Here is an 18017-nt window from a genome sequence, read left to right on the forward strand (position 1 = left end):
TAAGTCACACATCCGTAACTGTTCCACCCCTCCATTGGGTCGAAACGTGAGTGAGTCGTAGGTGAGATTTGAAATTAAAGTCCCACATTATTATTTTTTAAATCTATGATTATGACTAAATTATTAGTTATTTCTCAATTTGACTAACAATTTTTATTATTTATCATTATTGTTCTGTCACCCCCAAGACAATTAGATGAATGAGTTGACTAATTAGTAATTGTACCCCAACTACTGATAAACAAAGAGTCCACTTTGCTATTATATTACCTAATACATTATTTGATTTAATATATGGGCCAAAGTTTCTATTCTTTGGAATATATTTAAATTCATCCATTGACTATCTCCACAAATAATTTGTTGCATTTGAATTAGAATTAGAATTAGATAGTCTAGTTTAAAGTTTGAAGCAATATGGTCACATTTTTCTTCGTTTGGTAGGATGAAAGGAAAAGGGATAGAAGAAAAATAGAAAAGAAAAAAACAAACCTCATTATTTTGGTAGACACGAGAGAATGAGGAAAGAGAACATAGGACAAATGAATCATTCTTCTGTTTTACATATTTAATTATAAACCAAGAAAAGAAAGGAAGAGAAAGAAGGTAATTGTTTGATAAAACTTAAAATTAAGTACTGAAAATTTTAAGAGTTGAATTTTAAATACTGAAGATTTTAAGTGGTAATTAAAAAATAAATATTTTTAAAAATCTTTTTCAGTGGTATTCAAATTACGTTATCAAACACACGTAATTGGATAAGCCCTTAACCTGTTTAGAATTAAGAATTATGAAAATTTTAAATTATAATAGTACCCTTCATAAGTATTAGATAAACCCAATATTAACAATTTATCTCCTTCATTCTCTCTTAACAAATAAATTAAGGAGTTACCTCATTTCTTTCTCGTCCATCCAACCGAATAAAAATAAAACACTATCATTTTCATAAGATGTCTCATCCAACCTTTCTTCTCTTCTATTCTATTTTCTTCCTTCCTATAAAGAAAAACTTATATTAAAACAACCCCTACCCCAAAAAAAAAAAAAAAAAAAAAAAAAAAAAAAAAAAAAAAAAAAATCTCATTTTAAAGTTTGGCATTTAAAGTCACAACGAACTCCAAAAAAAAAAAATAATAAATAACTCATGCAAAATTCGCAATTTTGCCCCAAAAATAAGTAAAAATCTCACTAATATTGGATTCCATGTGGAAAATTGACTTTGGATGTCTGTCTAGCACCGTTGTTTTAGGACCAACACATCTGGTCAAAATCAACTTTATTCATTCACTACCGTGGGACATGAATGATATATATTTATATAGTGTGGGGTTAGATAAAGCTTTGAATTCTTGGGAATTAAAGACTTTATAATAAGTTGGATAAGGATGTCAAGTATAGTTCTTTGAATATGGATATGCATGAATTGTATGAAAAGTTGTGGTCCATACACCATTAAAACCAATAAGTTTAACAGCAAAGTTCACTGTAGGTCGAGAATTCAAATTCTTTAATTTGAAATCAATTTCAAAGAAATTTCTCTATAATTATCCCATGCACGCGGAGGATATATAATGTGTGCGCAAATATAACTAGAAAGCTACATCATTGTTTGAATTATTGTGAATCAACTACTAGGGATAAGGTGGATAAGGTTGTATTTGATTTTGTGAGTAGCACCAATTAAACATTACGTAGGAAATTAAATTCTACAACCAAAAACTTTGTATGTTTCTTTGAATGTGGACATACATACATATCATGATCAACTATATGAAAACGTATACGCCATGCACAATCAAAGCTCATGACAAGGTTTGCGGTTTGGGGCATAAAGGTATCAATGGCAAACGACAGAATACATATCTCCGAAATGTGCATTTGACATCATATATATATATATCCTTTCCAAATAGGTTTAGAGTTCAAATTCCAATTTCTCTATCATAATTATCATACATATCGGTCATTGTATCATTTGTGAGAACTCGAAACTATTTTCGGTGTATAAATTAACCCTCTTCTGTTATAATTAGGCAAATCTTTTACGAAACTCTACCGTTGGAATGAGTGCTATAATTAAGCAATCTTTTACGAAGCTCTACCGTTGAAATGAGAGAAGAAGTTTCTATCAATATCCAACAGTAGATAGCTTCTTTTTTTTTTTGGCGAAACCATCTCCTTAATGACGTGCATTGCATGAATTAAGAAAAGAAACATCTTGAATTTTGTGAATTGTGATTATATATTGTTTGATTAACTTATTTGTGTTTTATATATATATACACACACACACACTTCACTTAACAATATGTTAATAAATGCAGCTGCAAAAACTATACATCCGAATTCTCTGTTCTTTATTAGCCGGCAAACATGCACTATATGTCCCAGCTGACACGGCAGATACAGTTTATATTTCATAATGTGAAGGTAGCCAAACAAGTAAAACCAAGATGAATATAAATTATGAGTGCATTAAATCTTTTTTTTTTTTTTTTGGTCAATTATCACAGCAGGACCAAAGTTATCTTCGGTGCATGGACAGAAACAAACCGAACATTTTTCTTTATTTTAAATTAAACAGTGACGGAGACAAATTATATATATTGTGCGTTGAACTTATGTTAAAACCCTAGATCAACTCAACCCAAGCCAACCTAACAAGCCTAACCCGAGCTTAATTGTTAGAGCTCGGGTTAGCTAGAGAAGGCTTGATTATTGCTCCAGTTAAGTTCAAGTACTGTTGTTTTAATAATGATAATATAAGTTTTGTTTATAAGATTTGGTCAATTTTTTCAGGTCTCAATCCATTTTCAACTCAAATTCAAATTAAACATTTAACTCACACCCAAGGAAACTCAATTAATTCTAAGTTGCTTTAAATTGATGGATTCAAGTTGCATCTTTAGAAAATTCTTAAAAAGAAGTGAAAAGAAGAAGTAGATAGAATGAATATCCATTAAAAAAAAAAAAAAAAAAAAAATTGACCTTATAAACTTGTGATTATTCATTTGTCAACGTGGACAGTCTTTGGATCTATAAATAGCCCCTTCCTTCAATCAAAATCATAAATATAAAATAAATTAGGGTAAATTATATTTTCATTCTTGAGGTTAATTTCGTCAAAGTATACTGACATTTCCTCTTATTTGTCAAATTATACACTTTTCCTGGAGACTTGTTGGCAGACTTGTCGAGTTTATTATAATTACATTTCAGTCTATATATATTGTATTTTATTATAATAAACATACCTTCCAATGCTACAATTGAAATATGAAATGCACAAAATTGTTATCATCAGCAGTTGACGAAGATGAAGTATTTGTTATTTACAGACAAATCTAAAAAAAAGTAAGTATAATTTAGTGAACAATGGAGAGATCAGTGTATATTAACAAAATATTAGAGAGATTAGTATAATTTATCCAATAAATTAAAATATTCAGACCTTCTTGGTTGACTTGCAGGCTGCTAACTTTGGAAAGTATGGAAGGATACAAGCAGAATAATTTGATCTATACTTTTGTTAAAATTTTGAAAATGTCCCCTCTCAATTTGTAGAAATACCACACTTCACATTCTTGCCCTTACTGATTTCTTTAATCCAAAAGATAATCACCTCTTTTTCACTCTCTACAGCTTGTCATATTCATGATTCTCTCTTACACACTTCGATATTCCTATTCAATTTTTTAAAATACCCACTATTCTTGAATTTAGATTCAAAAGAAAGTAAAGTAAATCTGTTTTCTTGTTTCTTCACATCCCACATACATGGTAATCTATAAATCACAGACACAGTTAAAAAATCATACAATTTGAGTTAGATAAGCCACAAAAAATTATCTTCGATTTTTTTTTTTTTTATTATTCTCCCCCCTCTCAAAAAAAATTCCTGAATCATTGGATATATCAGACTTTCGCTAATTATCATTGTTGGAACCCAATAAATCCAAATAATGAGTCTGTCACATCCGACTACAAAGAATGTAAAAGACAAGCTTGTACAACAAAAAAAGATGGACGGTGGGATACACTAAAGCACCAACGTTTTGGCACTATCGTCTTTGACGTTACACTGATATTATTTGACAGTATGAGATTGTAATGCTACTATACACTACCAGACATTAGGTATTTCATATATATATATATATATATATATATATATATATAACTATTGTCTTTGATTTTGGACTGATAGTTGATAGTGTGAGGTTGTAATGCTACTACACTCTACACACAACCAGACATTAGGTACTTGATTTTTCGGTTGGCCTTTCTGATTTGGATTTATGGCCATGCCTTGTGAATTTGGATTATCAGACTGGTCACGAGAATCACAACCATATGTTATATATATATCATCCAAGCAAATCATGCATCAAAATGTGACATGAAGACAAGAGGTCATGGACAAGTCTTTCACTCTAGTGTTTTGTTTGCCACAATGTGCCCACGATAGTTGGTGATTCTCTTTTACAGTGGGTTCAGTCACTGTAAGAGCATTTTAAGAGCAGCTCCAATGGTCCACATTTATCAAAGTCAACAAAATTGATTTGGAAAAATTAAATCACTATGTGGGTTGCCCTTTTTGGCGACCCATATAGCGATCTAGAGGCCGATACGTGCGATTCAATTTTTTCAACTTAACAAAAATGAAACAAAGAGCCGTTGAATGATTTTATAATATGATATTTATAATACATAAGTCTAATTGATCTTCCGGAAACATAAGTTTCGGGTCATAATGAAATAACCTTGCTAATTACACCAATGCTCCAAGTTAATTTTTCCATTTTTAGAATACAATTTAAAACAAATTACACCTCCCTATTCAAAAATTACACTAACCATTGATTCTTTCTTCTCAAACTATTTTTGTTGGGTAACACTAATTAATAAACAGTGTTATTTATTTTATTTTTTTGTCCTTACGTTTAGTATGTTATTTCAATTGAAAGGTAAAGTTAAAGAAAATAGACAAGGACAAACATGACATTTGTTAATCAACAACATAAGAAAAGGTTTGACCCGGTGTATTGGGTTTTGAACACACAGTTGCAAGATCGTGACTTTTTTAATCCAGAAGTTGACTTTCATGTAAAGCGCGTGGGCTGAATAATATGGCCGATTAGTAGTAGTCGCAGCCCAATAAAAGAGCCGGCGTTTGTGAACACGATTAATATCCCCACACACAGTCACGCACGCAAAATTGCACACACACACAGAATTCACACGATGCAGATGACGAGTCAAAAGTGCCGTCTCGTGCTCTTGCTAGTCGTTAGCTAGGCCCCACCGACGTCTTCCGAAATTCTAAAATTCAAAACCCAAGAAATAAGCACATGTTTTTAATATGGGTAATTTACAGACTTTCTCTGTGATTTTCTATAATTACAGAGATCTTCCTTTTTATTGCAAAAATTATTCAGACCTCCTTGAGAATAAAAATATTCTACACACTTTTCCCTTCTCTTAGAGTCAACATCATTGACTGACGGATTTTGCTGATATCATCTTCTAAATTAAGTAAAATGCCCAAACTACCTTTATTATATATATATACACACGCACATATAAACTCAAATATATATATATATAATTATTTTCATTTTTCATATCCAACATCTGCTTCATCCACGGTCAATATGTTGCCACATTAGAGCTTCAAGCCTTCATTTACTACTAAAGGTACATCTGGTTTAGTCAGTGGTGATGGCGGCAGTGACGGCGATTAATCTGTCCACTGAACATTAATAATTTACAATTCAAAAGAGAATAGAAATCCTATAAGATCAAGCGAAATGGACAAACCAAGTGATGACTGCATTCTGTAATTTAACCCACAATGCCTCATGTACCTACAATTCGAAAGAGAAATGAATTTTACATATACAGTCATTGTGGTGGTGGGTTTGAGACGGCCAGGCTGTGAAACGGCAACGACGAGGGCGAGGATTTGTGAGACGGCGACGGCGAGAAACGGCGAGGCTATGAGTCGACGACGGTGATGGAGAGGATCTATGACGGCGACAGCGATAATCGTTGAGGCAGGCAATTCGTTGATTCAAGGTCACCTTTGGATGTTGTCGTGACGCTTGGTTCTAACTTTGTCACTAGTCCGTATAGATTATTTTCATTCTTAGGGGAGGGTCGCGTAATTTTTGAAACATAAAAAGAGGTCCTTATAATTATAGCAAACTACAGGGAACGTCTATGTAAATTTTCCTTTTAAATATTCATATCCAAACTATTTCTGATTAGACAGAGAGATTCATGTGGGGAACACTCGGAATATATAATTTGTAGTGAACAGCTATATTTTGAAGTATTGCAATAAACAAAATCTTGCATAATATTTGGATCAGAGCAACAAATCTTTAGGCCAAGGAAACTAATAAGAGTAATAATAGAATGTCTCAAAGTCATGCAAATTCGACTAAGAATCCGTTTCAAATTATGTTTATAGTCTTTAAAAGCGCGTTAAATTTTTTAAAATAGCGTGTTAAAATTTTAAAAATAGCTTTTAGTGGTGTTTGGTGAAGAAAAAACATTTTTTTAGTAAAAATCTAAATTTTTTAAATTGCGTTTTGAGTAGAGATTAGTATTTAACGTGTTTTTGACACAATAATCTCTTCTTTATTTTTATAATTACAAGAGTATCTAAGTGAAAAATATTTACATAACTAAAAAGTGTAGACTATCACCAAGATTTTTGAAGATGATAACACAAATCCTATATATATATATATATATATATATATTGTAAAAATGAGTATTGCAATATTGTGAGAACTATTATTAATGACTACTTTTGCAATAAGAATTAATGTGATCGTGATCTTAGTCCTATGGAAAATGATTGTTTTGCACTCCAATCAATAACATACAACTCAAATAAGTGGGTTGGAACGGATTCTAAATTTAGACTTGTACTTGATTAATAAACATGTGTGATTTACAAGTAATTGTAATTATTTGATATTTATTTTGAAATTTATGTGTACTTGTATTTTAGCTTGCAATTATATGTACTAAAGTTAACCCAGTTAGAAGAGGTTTTATGAATTTTGAAGAAATCTATAATCTTACTCTTACACCAAATCATACAAATTTGTGAGTTCAAATCTCATCAGAACCATCTTAGACCTAGTCTAATAGTTTCGTAAGACTCTTACCTTATATCTTAAAAATTAAAATGTCCAATTTTCTTAGAATCATCTCAAACCTTGGATAACATATCCTATGTCGGTTAAATTGACATTGTGAGTATTTTTTTATTATTTTTTTTATTATTACTAATGTGTTAAAAAACGCATACCATTCACACAGTTGACCAAGGGGCATCAATATAATTGAACTTTATAAGGATTTTAAAATGTTGCAAGGCAAGTTGCAAGTTAAGGAGGAATGAATTTTCAATTCCGTTGGCTTTCAAGAAATAATAATAATAAAATCTCTAATTTTGTTGACCAAATAAAATCTCTATTTGTATGATCTTTTTTTTAATTGCTTATTTCTTGCCGTGCCAACGGATTGTCAGCGTCATCTACTTGATCATGATCATCAATCGAGTCCATAAATGCACAAAATTAAGTCATATAAAACGAGAGTGATAATAAATTTGAGAGCGAAATCACTAAAATTAAATAACAAATAACGAGAATAGGAACGAGTGAAAAGGGAACGCACTCCAAACAGCACCCGTTTAGAAGGATAATCCTACTTAAGCACAAAACCATAATTTGGGGTTAAATTATTTAGCAATTTATTTCTTATAATAAATAAAATAATTTGCATAATTCAAGTTTTTATATCCTCTTAACTTGTATCATGCTCTTCATTGTGAGTATATATAAAGGTGAATTCATGATTAAAGAAGTCGATTGCTTTGATAGAGTCTCAAATGCCCCATTAAGCAATCGGTACAATAATACAATAATATAAAATTGATGGGTTAGTGAAACTTCTCTATCAAAATTGATGATATTAGTTATTAGAAATTTTATATTACAAGAAGGAAAAGTACAGTCGCACACCCCTCTCCGCCGCGGACTAACGAACCGCCCATAAATTTACCTAATTTTTTTTTTTTATGTTACAACAACATAAAATTGATAGGTTAATGAAACTTTTCTATCAAAATTGATGATATTAGTTATGAGAAATATTATGTTATAATAATATTAACATATATAAAACATGTTTGGATATTCTATCTTAATCACAACTACCAGATTGTCTATCTTAATAATGCTAACCAAAAAAAAAAAAAAAAAGAGCAAATAAAAAAAAAAAATAATGTTGTTAAACATGATTAAAAAAAAAAAAAAATGGCATAGCCATCCACCGAGAGAACTTTTGACTTCTCAGTTACTACTACCTTACAAAGAACTACTTTTTGCAATGCTATTTATATATATAACCATTTTAACTTTATTTATTTATATACATGACATAATACATATATATAGAGAAATATATATATATACATACATACATACGTGTGTGTGTGTGTGTGTGTGTGTGTGTGTGTAAAGAGGAGATCTAAGCTTCCGGAAAATGGGTTAGAGTCCAACTAAAATACAACCTTGACACAGAAGGGGTATATGCCATGATCCTCCAGAAATTTCTCCTCAAAATAGAGCACCGATTGTTATGATCTCTTCTCACGCAGATTATAAAGGAATAAAAAAATAACTGCACAGCTAATTGCCACTCACCCTTCAAAAGTGAGGTGGGATGACATGCTCGATTATTAACAATCCCAATAAAGATACGTAAATAAATGTATCGGTTTTCGGTTTTATTTATAATTTTACTTACGTGTTTTGCTTCGATTGGCCGGTAGTTTCCTATCAAATAATATTTTTTCATGTGAACCAATTTAGAGGGTTACAATGTGATCCAATTTATTTAAAGTCTCCAATTAAAAAGATTTGAACCCTTAAATTTTAATAAGATAATATAAAAAAACTTAAAGTGTATAAATCATGTGGTCCAGTCTAATTAAAACTTCTTAAGTGAATTTAAAAAATTTAATAAAATTTTATTAAAAGATTTAAAGCCTAATAAATTGTTGACAATCATGTGATCTGGTCTAATCAAAACTTTCCATTATAAAGTGGTAAATCAAAAATATTTATCAAGATTTTATAAATAAATGAAAATTTCAAAAAAAAAAAAAAAAAAAAAAAACTTTAAACCTAAGTTATGATTGGATTGGGACACCAAGTGAAAAATATCACGAAGAAGCATATAAAAAATTGTGAGACAAGTGGGTTCACTACTCCTCCATAAGTAGAGATTGAGTCCTCAGCCTTTTTGCATTCCATTCTCTCCCCTCTCTCTCATATCCCCATATTATATACTTAGATTCTTATATATCCTCTCAATTTCTTTCCTTTTCACTTTCAACCCTATACTCTCTCTCTCTCTCTCTCTCTCTCTGATAAACAACCATCTTCAACTTGTTTCCGAGTTTCATTTTTCATGGTATCTATCCCTCTCTGTTTTATATAGATGTTTATATATATATATATATCTTTATCCATCTCTCATCTCCTTTTCTTTTCTTTTCCTTTTCACAGGCGAGTGAAGTCACAAGTATCAAATATGAAGAGGTTAGGCTTAATATAGTTGTAAACTCTTCCTATGATATAATATACGAATTTATGCATGACCCATATAAAATTTTCTAATTTTTTTTTCTTTGGATATTATAAAATTTACAGGAATTCATATTGAACTCAAGAGGAATGAAGCTTTTCACGTGCAGATGGCTGCCTGAAAATTGTGAACCAAAAGCTCTAATCTTCTTGTGTCATGGATATGGCATGGAGTGCAGCATCTCAATGAAAGGTCAATATCTCTATATATATATAATTCTAATCTGTATTGATATAATTATATGATATTTTCCCAATTTATGGAGGATCAAATATTCAAACTGTGTGAAACAGGCACCGGAATCCGACTCGCCAACGCCGGATTCGGAGTCTATGGGATGGACTATGAAGGCCATGGAAAATCATCTGGCCTTCAAGGCTATGTCCCCTGCTTCGACGATCTTGTCTCCGACTGTTCTGATCATTTTTCAAGCGTTTGTGGTAATTTTTTATATATATTTTTTTTTACTTTTGATTTTTTTTTGATTGTTTGGTTGTCAAGAATATATAGGTCTATTTCGATAACTGAACAAAACAAGTATATTATTTTTAGTTTGTGACTTGTCAACAAACAGAGTGAATATTTTATTCACGAATTTTTAATTTTTTGATTTGTAATTATAATAATATTGGAATGAAATTAATATTGTATTGTGGGTTTAATTTGAATGTGTTCAGAGAGGAAGGAAAACAAGAAAAAGATGAGAATTATAATGGGAGAATCGATGGGAGGAGCGGTGGTTCTTCTCCTGCATAGAAAGAAGCCGGACTTCTGGGATGGTGCCGTCTTGGTTGCACCCATGTGTAAGGTGTGTCCCCATCTTTCTCTCTCCACTTTCTCTATCTGTAGATGTAACATATATATATTTGTCTCATGTATGGAGTACGTGCAAAGCACGTTTGGTAGCAATCTGATTTGGGTAGGGTTGTTGCAACGGGTGCGCAAGCTGTTGGATGAATGAGTACGCGTTATAATTGGTATTAGAGACAAATTCAGTCTTTGATTTGATGTCAAACTAAACATCCGGGTGAGCCACCCCTAATAAGACAGGGTGACCCAACCAACAATTTAAAATTTTAAATAAATTAAAAAGCGCTTATCTGTTACAATTATTCAATTTAATTAGACGTGCCACCTAGTAAAATAGAATCTCGTGTAGTCCGGGATGAAGTCAATTTTGTTGGGAGTTGTTGCGTGAGAGAGAAAGTGTGTGTGTTGGTGTGGGCTTTGACATGATATTCTTTTGTACAATACAGATTGCTGATAATGTAAGCCCAAGTCCTCTGGTGATCACTGTTTTGACCAAGCTTTGCCGGATCATTCCAACGTGGAAAATTGTACCAACACAAGATATTATTGATATCGCCTTTAGAGATCCTCAAATTAGAGAAGAGGTATAATTTTCTCTCTCCTCCATTATTTCTACTTTATTCTTTTTGTGGGAAAAAAAAAATTTAATGTGGTAAATTAAATAGCTTCTTTATATTTACTCATATCCTTAATAATTACCATCTAGAATTTAACTTCTTTTATATGACATTATAATTTATAATTAATTTTTATTTACTGGTGACAGATTCGATCCAACCCTTATTGCTACAAAGGAAGACCACGCCTGCAAACCGGCCAACAACTTTTGACAGTGAGCTTAGATCTCGAGAAAAGACTTCAAGAGGTTGTTAATCTCTCATAATCTATTCATTTAGCTTCTTATTTTTTGATTTATTTTTTGATTACTTAATTGTGTTATGATGAGTTCAACCTACTACCATAGTATAAAATTTAGGGTTGCTTAGTATAAAATTGGCACCAACCATCAAGTGTGCGGTTTGGACCCTAGTCACAACTATAAATATTAATACATTATATGTGTGTCATTTTCAGGTTTCAGTACCATTTCTGATTGTCCATGGAGGAGATGACCAAGTTACTGATCCAGCCGTTAGCAAGCTTCTTTACGAGACGGCTTCGAGCACGGACAAGACCTTCAAGTTGTATCCCGGAATGTGGCATGCTCTCACCTACGGGGAGTTGCAGGAAAACACAGATACCGTGTTCTCGGACATCATCAGTTGGCTGGACGAGAAAGTTGCCTCAGGAAATTCTAGGTTGGAGAGAGAACAGAAATACAAACACGACAATGGCTCCGAAGCCAACTCTAGTAAACAATAACCCCTAGAACTACCAATATCTCCGATAACGAGAATCTAATCATGAAAAATATTTAAATTAAATAAGGGTGGTAATGTTTTGATGAATGAAAAAACATCAGTGTCGGTAGGAGAGGATGTTTTAGGGTCTAATGGACTCATTCTAAGTTGGAGTGAGCTTATTATTGTGGTAGGATGTTGGTGAATTGGTGATACCCTTGCAAAGCATGTACAAAGGCTTAGTTACAAGTTTGTCCAAAGTGATTCATTTAATTATATGAGCTTAATAAAATCATATATTGTTATTGTCTTCATTCTTCGAGACTATATAATGTGATTCAGTGTTTATCTGCATTGTTTATTTGTGAAAAATATAACTGTGTATGCGTGTGTATATCAGTGTATGGTAAGTAGTTTTGGTCATATGCCAACATTATTTCAGACATGATGGGACTCATCAACTATATAATACTTAAAAACTTATATTAATGGAATAGCAACCATCTAAATTCCAAGCGCAAAGTCGAAGATGAAAATATTATATTAAAATACCTTTTATGTTATATTTGAGAACAACAAATCCTTTTTAAAAATTACTATCTTTTGTTTCAATTTCAAATTTAAGATGTAGATTCGGTACTTTCATACCCAACATAAATTTAAAATAATGACAATTTAACAATTAAAAGCAACATAAGCTTAAAATAATGACAATTTAACAATTAAAATGGTCAAATTTGTTCAAAGGCAAGAAAAAATAAAGGTCAGACAAAAATTTCAATCTATTCTAGATGAAATGTGGCATAAATTTCAATCATCTGAATTTATGTGATCCTCTATAGAAAAGTCACATAGGTGTCTCAATATTTAAAAATGATTGAACCTAAAATATAAAAAAACATCATGTATGGCACGAAGAAGATTCATCACCATACTTTAAACAAATAAAAAATAAATAAATAACAAGTGTATCATCTCAAATAAATAAATAACCAAGTGTAACATGAGATGATTTCATTCAAGAGTTCTGCTTCTAAGTTCTATCGCATCAAGAAGGAAAATACACATTCCTTTCTCCGAGAAAAACTTCTTTGTGCCTCTTGCACCGTGCAATGGGCATATCCTGGCCATCTGTGTAATATATGTCACCCGTGCTTGTATTACATGTGTGGTAATAAACGGTTGGATGTGCCCGTTGCACGGTGCAAAGGGTGAAAGAGAGTTTTTCTCGAGGAATTAAAGAAGCCAACTGGGAGGTGCAATTACTGGTTTATGTTTTGTCCATTGCACTTAGTTTCCCCAACTTAATTTTCCATCCATGTCGCATACTTAAATCAGATGAAAGAATTCGCTGCCCCCTGCCGATCCATGGACAAGCCCCAGCATGCTCACCTTGTCACCATAACCTACAAATTATTAGCTAAAGGCCCAAAACTCTGAGAGGGCAAAAACCAGGAAAACAGGAATGATATTCAGATGGCCAGTATTCTCCAGAAATGATATTGTTTGTTATGCTACTAAAGATAATGAGGACAAAGACCAGGAAAACAGATTCTAGGGAAAAACATGAATAAAGGAAGGAATACTTCACAAGATTGGTATTGAAGTTAAATATAAAGCAACTGTATAAAAGATGCATTAAACACAAATCAGATAAGGTACATTCCTTGTATAACTATCAGTTCCCATGGAAAGGAGGGTTTCTTTATCTTTCTCTTTTACGCTGAGTTTACTTTATCAAAACAGATCAAAGTCAAACTTCAAGGATCATTCCATCAGTAATCAATGACAATTAATACTTCGTTCGGTGGGAGAGAAAAAAGTTAGATGGAAGGGAGAGAAGAAGGGACAGATGATATATCCCTAGAGAAGATATTGTGTCATATCCTCTTTTTATTCGGTTGGATGGAAGATGAGAATAAGCTCACAATTTATTGTGTTTGTTAGGAGAGAAGGAAAGAAGGGAAGAGAGAATTTTAATTTAGGATGCTAGTAATTTAAAACTTCTATAATAACCCCACTCGTTTTTCCTCCTTTCTTTCACCCATATTTGGAGGGATAAAAATTTGTAGAGGAGGAAGAATGACTCATCCCTCCTATTATCCTTTATCTCCTCTATTATGAAGAAAGAAGTTTGTTCCTTCCTACCTATCTTCCCTCCAAACCCGTTCCTTCCTTCCTACCAAACAAAGCATGAGGGAAAAAGAAAATGACTCAGATCAGTTATGGAAGGAATTTGCATTAATGAAGTCCAGAAACGACACTGCCTTTGTTCAACTTTCTTCAACACATGATGATTCGGAAAGGAGACTGATTGATGCAGGACTGACAAGGAGGACATGAGGAGCAAGGGAGGGGAGTGGGCGGGGAGATGATCTACAACATTACATAGTGCATGCCTCTGCGTGGAGCCCTTTGTACATAAAAAGTAGAGGATCCGTATGAGAACACCTTACCGATGCAATGCGCACTCCATTCAATCAGCACAATCAACAACTATTACTTATAGTGTCCGAGAATTGTGCAAGGGAAAAGTACATAAAACACTCCTATGGTTTACATTTTGTGCACGTAACACCACTATTGTTTATTTTGTGTATATAAGTCAATATTGTATCAAACAATGTTTGCAACTAAGGGCCTCCTGTTAGACTGCCATTTGGAGATGCCTAAAAAAAAAATTGCAACCATTAGGTTTTATCCAATTATTGTACTGGAGAAATACGAATTAGAAAACCAGCACGAGAAGACAACTTTGGACCTCAGCCCCCAAATGCTTTGCATGCAAAATGAATTCTAAAAACTACCTTCTCAATTTGATGAAAGAGATTTGACTTATTTGTTGAGCTGAAACTTCTATTCCCTACAAAACCATTGTTCAAAAGGGCCCTCTCTTGACATTTGGATTCTTTAGAATATTAGAGTTTAGAGGGAAAAGGAGGATTGTGAGCAATGGATGTATATTGGTTATCTAATTGGTTCATAATGTAATGATATGGTCCAACTCGGAGTGGTTAGCCCAAAAGAATTGCCTTCACAATATTTGATGAAAATCCACCATATATACATATATATTCATTTTTGGCAGATTGGGTTGCTTTGGAAACAGGGGTACTTTGTCACTTGCAGAGCATGAAATGCAACACTAAAGCATATCAATGCCTCCCAGTACATGTATTACTGAGATATTTCATTGTGGAACAGGCTCTGGCTAGTATATGGCCCATAGAGACTTTTAAGTCTAATTGTTACTACCTACTGACTTGCATGCACAATATGGGCACAGAGTCCTGACCTTCTGGTGTCTATCAGAATGATAATGAAAGAAATAAAGAGGGCTTTGGAAAAAGCAGATCGCCATTTCTCAGCAATTAAACAAAAAATCTCTCCATCACCAATAGTGCTAGAATTTGACTAATCGTCACCGGAGTAAATCTAGAAACCTCCACCATTTCCGATACAGCCAAACGGCTTTTCTTACATCTATCCAGCGATGATTCAACTACTTTTGGACTCCAAATGCAGTACGTTCCGGAGGTATATATATACTTTCCAATTCATCTGCTTCCGATGACAATGAAGATCTGTTCACGATCTTCCATGAATAGCTTCTTCTACGGAATCAGGGCAACTTTAGACAAGGGGCACTTTAGTCTTTTTCTCAGCTTCAAATTATTTTATATATATTTTTAAAATTCAGTGAGATAAAACTCTGTAAACAGTTGACTGATGTCGGGCCATCATTAGCACCTACATTGGACTTGAGGGGTGTTCAAAAATAAGTAGGTGGTTATATGAACTATATGCATACTATTGGGGTGTTTTCCACATTTCACCCAATGTGCAATAATATGAGTTCAAGACAGCATAGAAATCTCTATCACTGCCTTCTCCTAAAATTTGTTACCCAATGTCACATAAGTTGAGCAAGCATGTAGTGCAGGGGAGTACGGCCTGTCTAATAACCCCAATATATTCTTGTGAAATGGGGAACGCGATGCTATTAAGGATCCTGTTACTTTTTCCCTAACCCCAAAATAAAAAAAAAATTAAATAAATAAATAAGTAAATAATACACTAATGAGTACAAATTACATTTTGCTGTTGTTACCAAGCCCTTTTCTTTCTGCAGTAAATCATTCCAATCTCTAATTCTACAATTCCTTCAACATCTATATAATGCTACATCATCTATATAATGACATTATGTTCTCTGCTATGCCCTTTCTCATTCAAGTTCCTATCATTTATTTTTTCTTGTATTTTTTCATATTCATTTTTATTGGCTTCTTCTAGCATGTCGAGTACTCAAACCCATACTCCAAATGACGCACCCTGTTCCATTCACATTGCGTCCACCCCGGTACAATTTTCTATGGAAAATATTTGATAGCTATTATAGATCAAAAACCACATAACAAGAAAGACGTATAGAGAAAATACAAATGCATGACCGATTGTAAGCTATTACCATCAGTTTTCTGTGTAGTATAACATAAACATAAAAATTATGTTCACAATATATAAATACATATCCATGCTTAAAAAGACATGTCTAAGTTGGTGAGTAGAGGATTGATGTACCTTAAGACTAATAATTCTCAAATGATCTTATTCCGAACTTCTTCAAGTTTCTTCAGAATCTCTGCTGGAGTTCTGTCCAATTCATCTGCAATTTTCGCTACAGATCCAGTGGCAATGTTTTTTTTTTTTGGAAGGTAATCCAGCGGCAATGTTGCGAACTGCTCGCAATGTTGCGAACTGCTCATGCAAATCTCCATCAATCACATCCTACGAAACCATTTCAAATTTTCAGTTTTATTCCAACATTAATTGGAAAGACCAAGCAGGAAAAAATGAATGCCAAATTTTCTCAACATTAGGATAATTAAGATGCAGAATTACTAAGATACATGTTGCACTTAAAAAAATAAAATAAATAAAACAATAATATGACGCCAACCCAGTCATTCAATATAATAAACTATTATTAATAGCAGTAATAGCAGCAGCAGCAGCCGTTCTAAGCACTGGCCAATACCCCGAACTGGAATTGTTTTAGTTCAAGTTTAGCATGCAAACACACAACTAAACACACTGAAAAGGTGTCAAATCATTGAAAAAAAAATCAACTAATAATAATAAACACAGTTGTTTCTTCCCATTTTCTATTGGAAGACACAAATCTACGTGACCTATGAAGAGCAAAAGCTTCTGCAAATGAGCCATTTCCATAGTGTATTAGTGGTCGATACTAAAACTTGTGTATAGGTCTCCAACATTTCTTCAATGTATCAATATTTTGAGAACACATGTTTTTGATTTTTAATAGTTATTTAATAATTCAAGACCCAAGTCAAAACATGTCTTTAAAATTGATAAGCAGACTTCTAGAATAGCATTGTTGCATAATTATTCATTAAGACCTTCAAATAATTGGACTATGTTACATATTTACTTATCAAAAAAAAAATTAATTGGACTATGTTTTAAATAAGAAGAATTAGGATATGATGATGCAATATAATCTCTAATTAAGTTGCAAGTCAATTTCCATAGAACACAATGCCACATTTATCTCCATCTTAAATTAATCATATATTAAAAACTTAAGTATCTGATTGATAAAAAAGCTTATTGCAATGATATATCATTAAGAACAATTTTCGAGCATAATACGATGTGCCTATATCATTAAATCATTACGAACAACTTGTTTATTAATCAGAACAAGTGTTGTATTACAACTATTTAATTCACCCTTCCATAAAATAAAGAAATAAAGTTAAACCTAAATGATACAATCCATAAAAGGCTCAAGAAAAATCAAATTTGAAGATAAGAAAGATTCTGAAAACTAGTTAGATTTCAAGGCCGGACTTGTCTGGTATAGTTTTATTTATGTTTTATTAAGTTTTAAAATCATGGGTATTCTGATACTTTTAAATATTTGCTGGACATAAGCCGAAGTGGGATCAATCTATCAAATTAATTTACTGGGCATTTTTAAATGGTGTGGTTAGTTCAGATAGATTTTGTGTCATATTTAGTTTTCACACCGAAATCCTAGTAGGAATATGAGAACTCTAATTAAATATATCTTATCTATCTACTCTATCACTTCAATAAAAATCATATTAAAGAATTCTCAGGGCATTTGAAGCCTTTGGTATTATGTGATTTTTTGAA

At 32.4% G+C, this 18017-nt stretch overlaps 1 protein-coding gene across 1 annotated transcript; it reads left to right on the forward strand.

Annotated features, from left to right (window-relative positions):
* Positions 1-9294: 9294 nt before the first annotated feature.
* LOC132312003 (caffeoylshikimate esterase-like) lies at positions 9295-12142 on the forward strand. Its single transcript, XM_059810206.1, has 8 exons — positions 9295-9504; positions 9600-9632; positions 9744-9870; positions 9972-10118; positions 10356-10486; positions 10935-11072; positions 11255-11353; positions 11563-12142. Exons 1-8 carry the CDS (start codon positions 9502-9504, stop codon positions 11848-11850), a joined length of 966 nt encoding a protein of 321 aa, XP_059666189.1. The 5' UTR covers positions 9295-9501; the 3' UTR covers positions 11851-12142.
* The last annotated feature ends 5875 nt before the right edge of the window (positions 12143-18017 follow it).

This window comes from Cornus florida, unplaced genomic scaffold (assembly GCF_030987335.1).
Source record: "Cornus florida cultivar Cherokee Brave unplaced genomic scaffold, ASM3098733v1 CherokeeBrave_3.0.0_Hap2_Chr06, whole genome shotgun sequence".
Classification (NCBI taxonomy): domain Eukaryota; kingdom Viridiplantae; phylum Streptophyta; class Magnoliopsida; order Cornales; family Cornaceae; genus Cornus; species Cornus florida.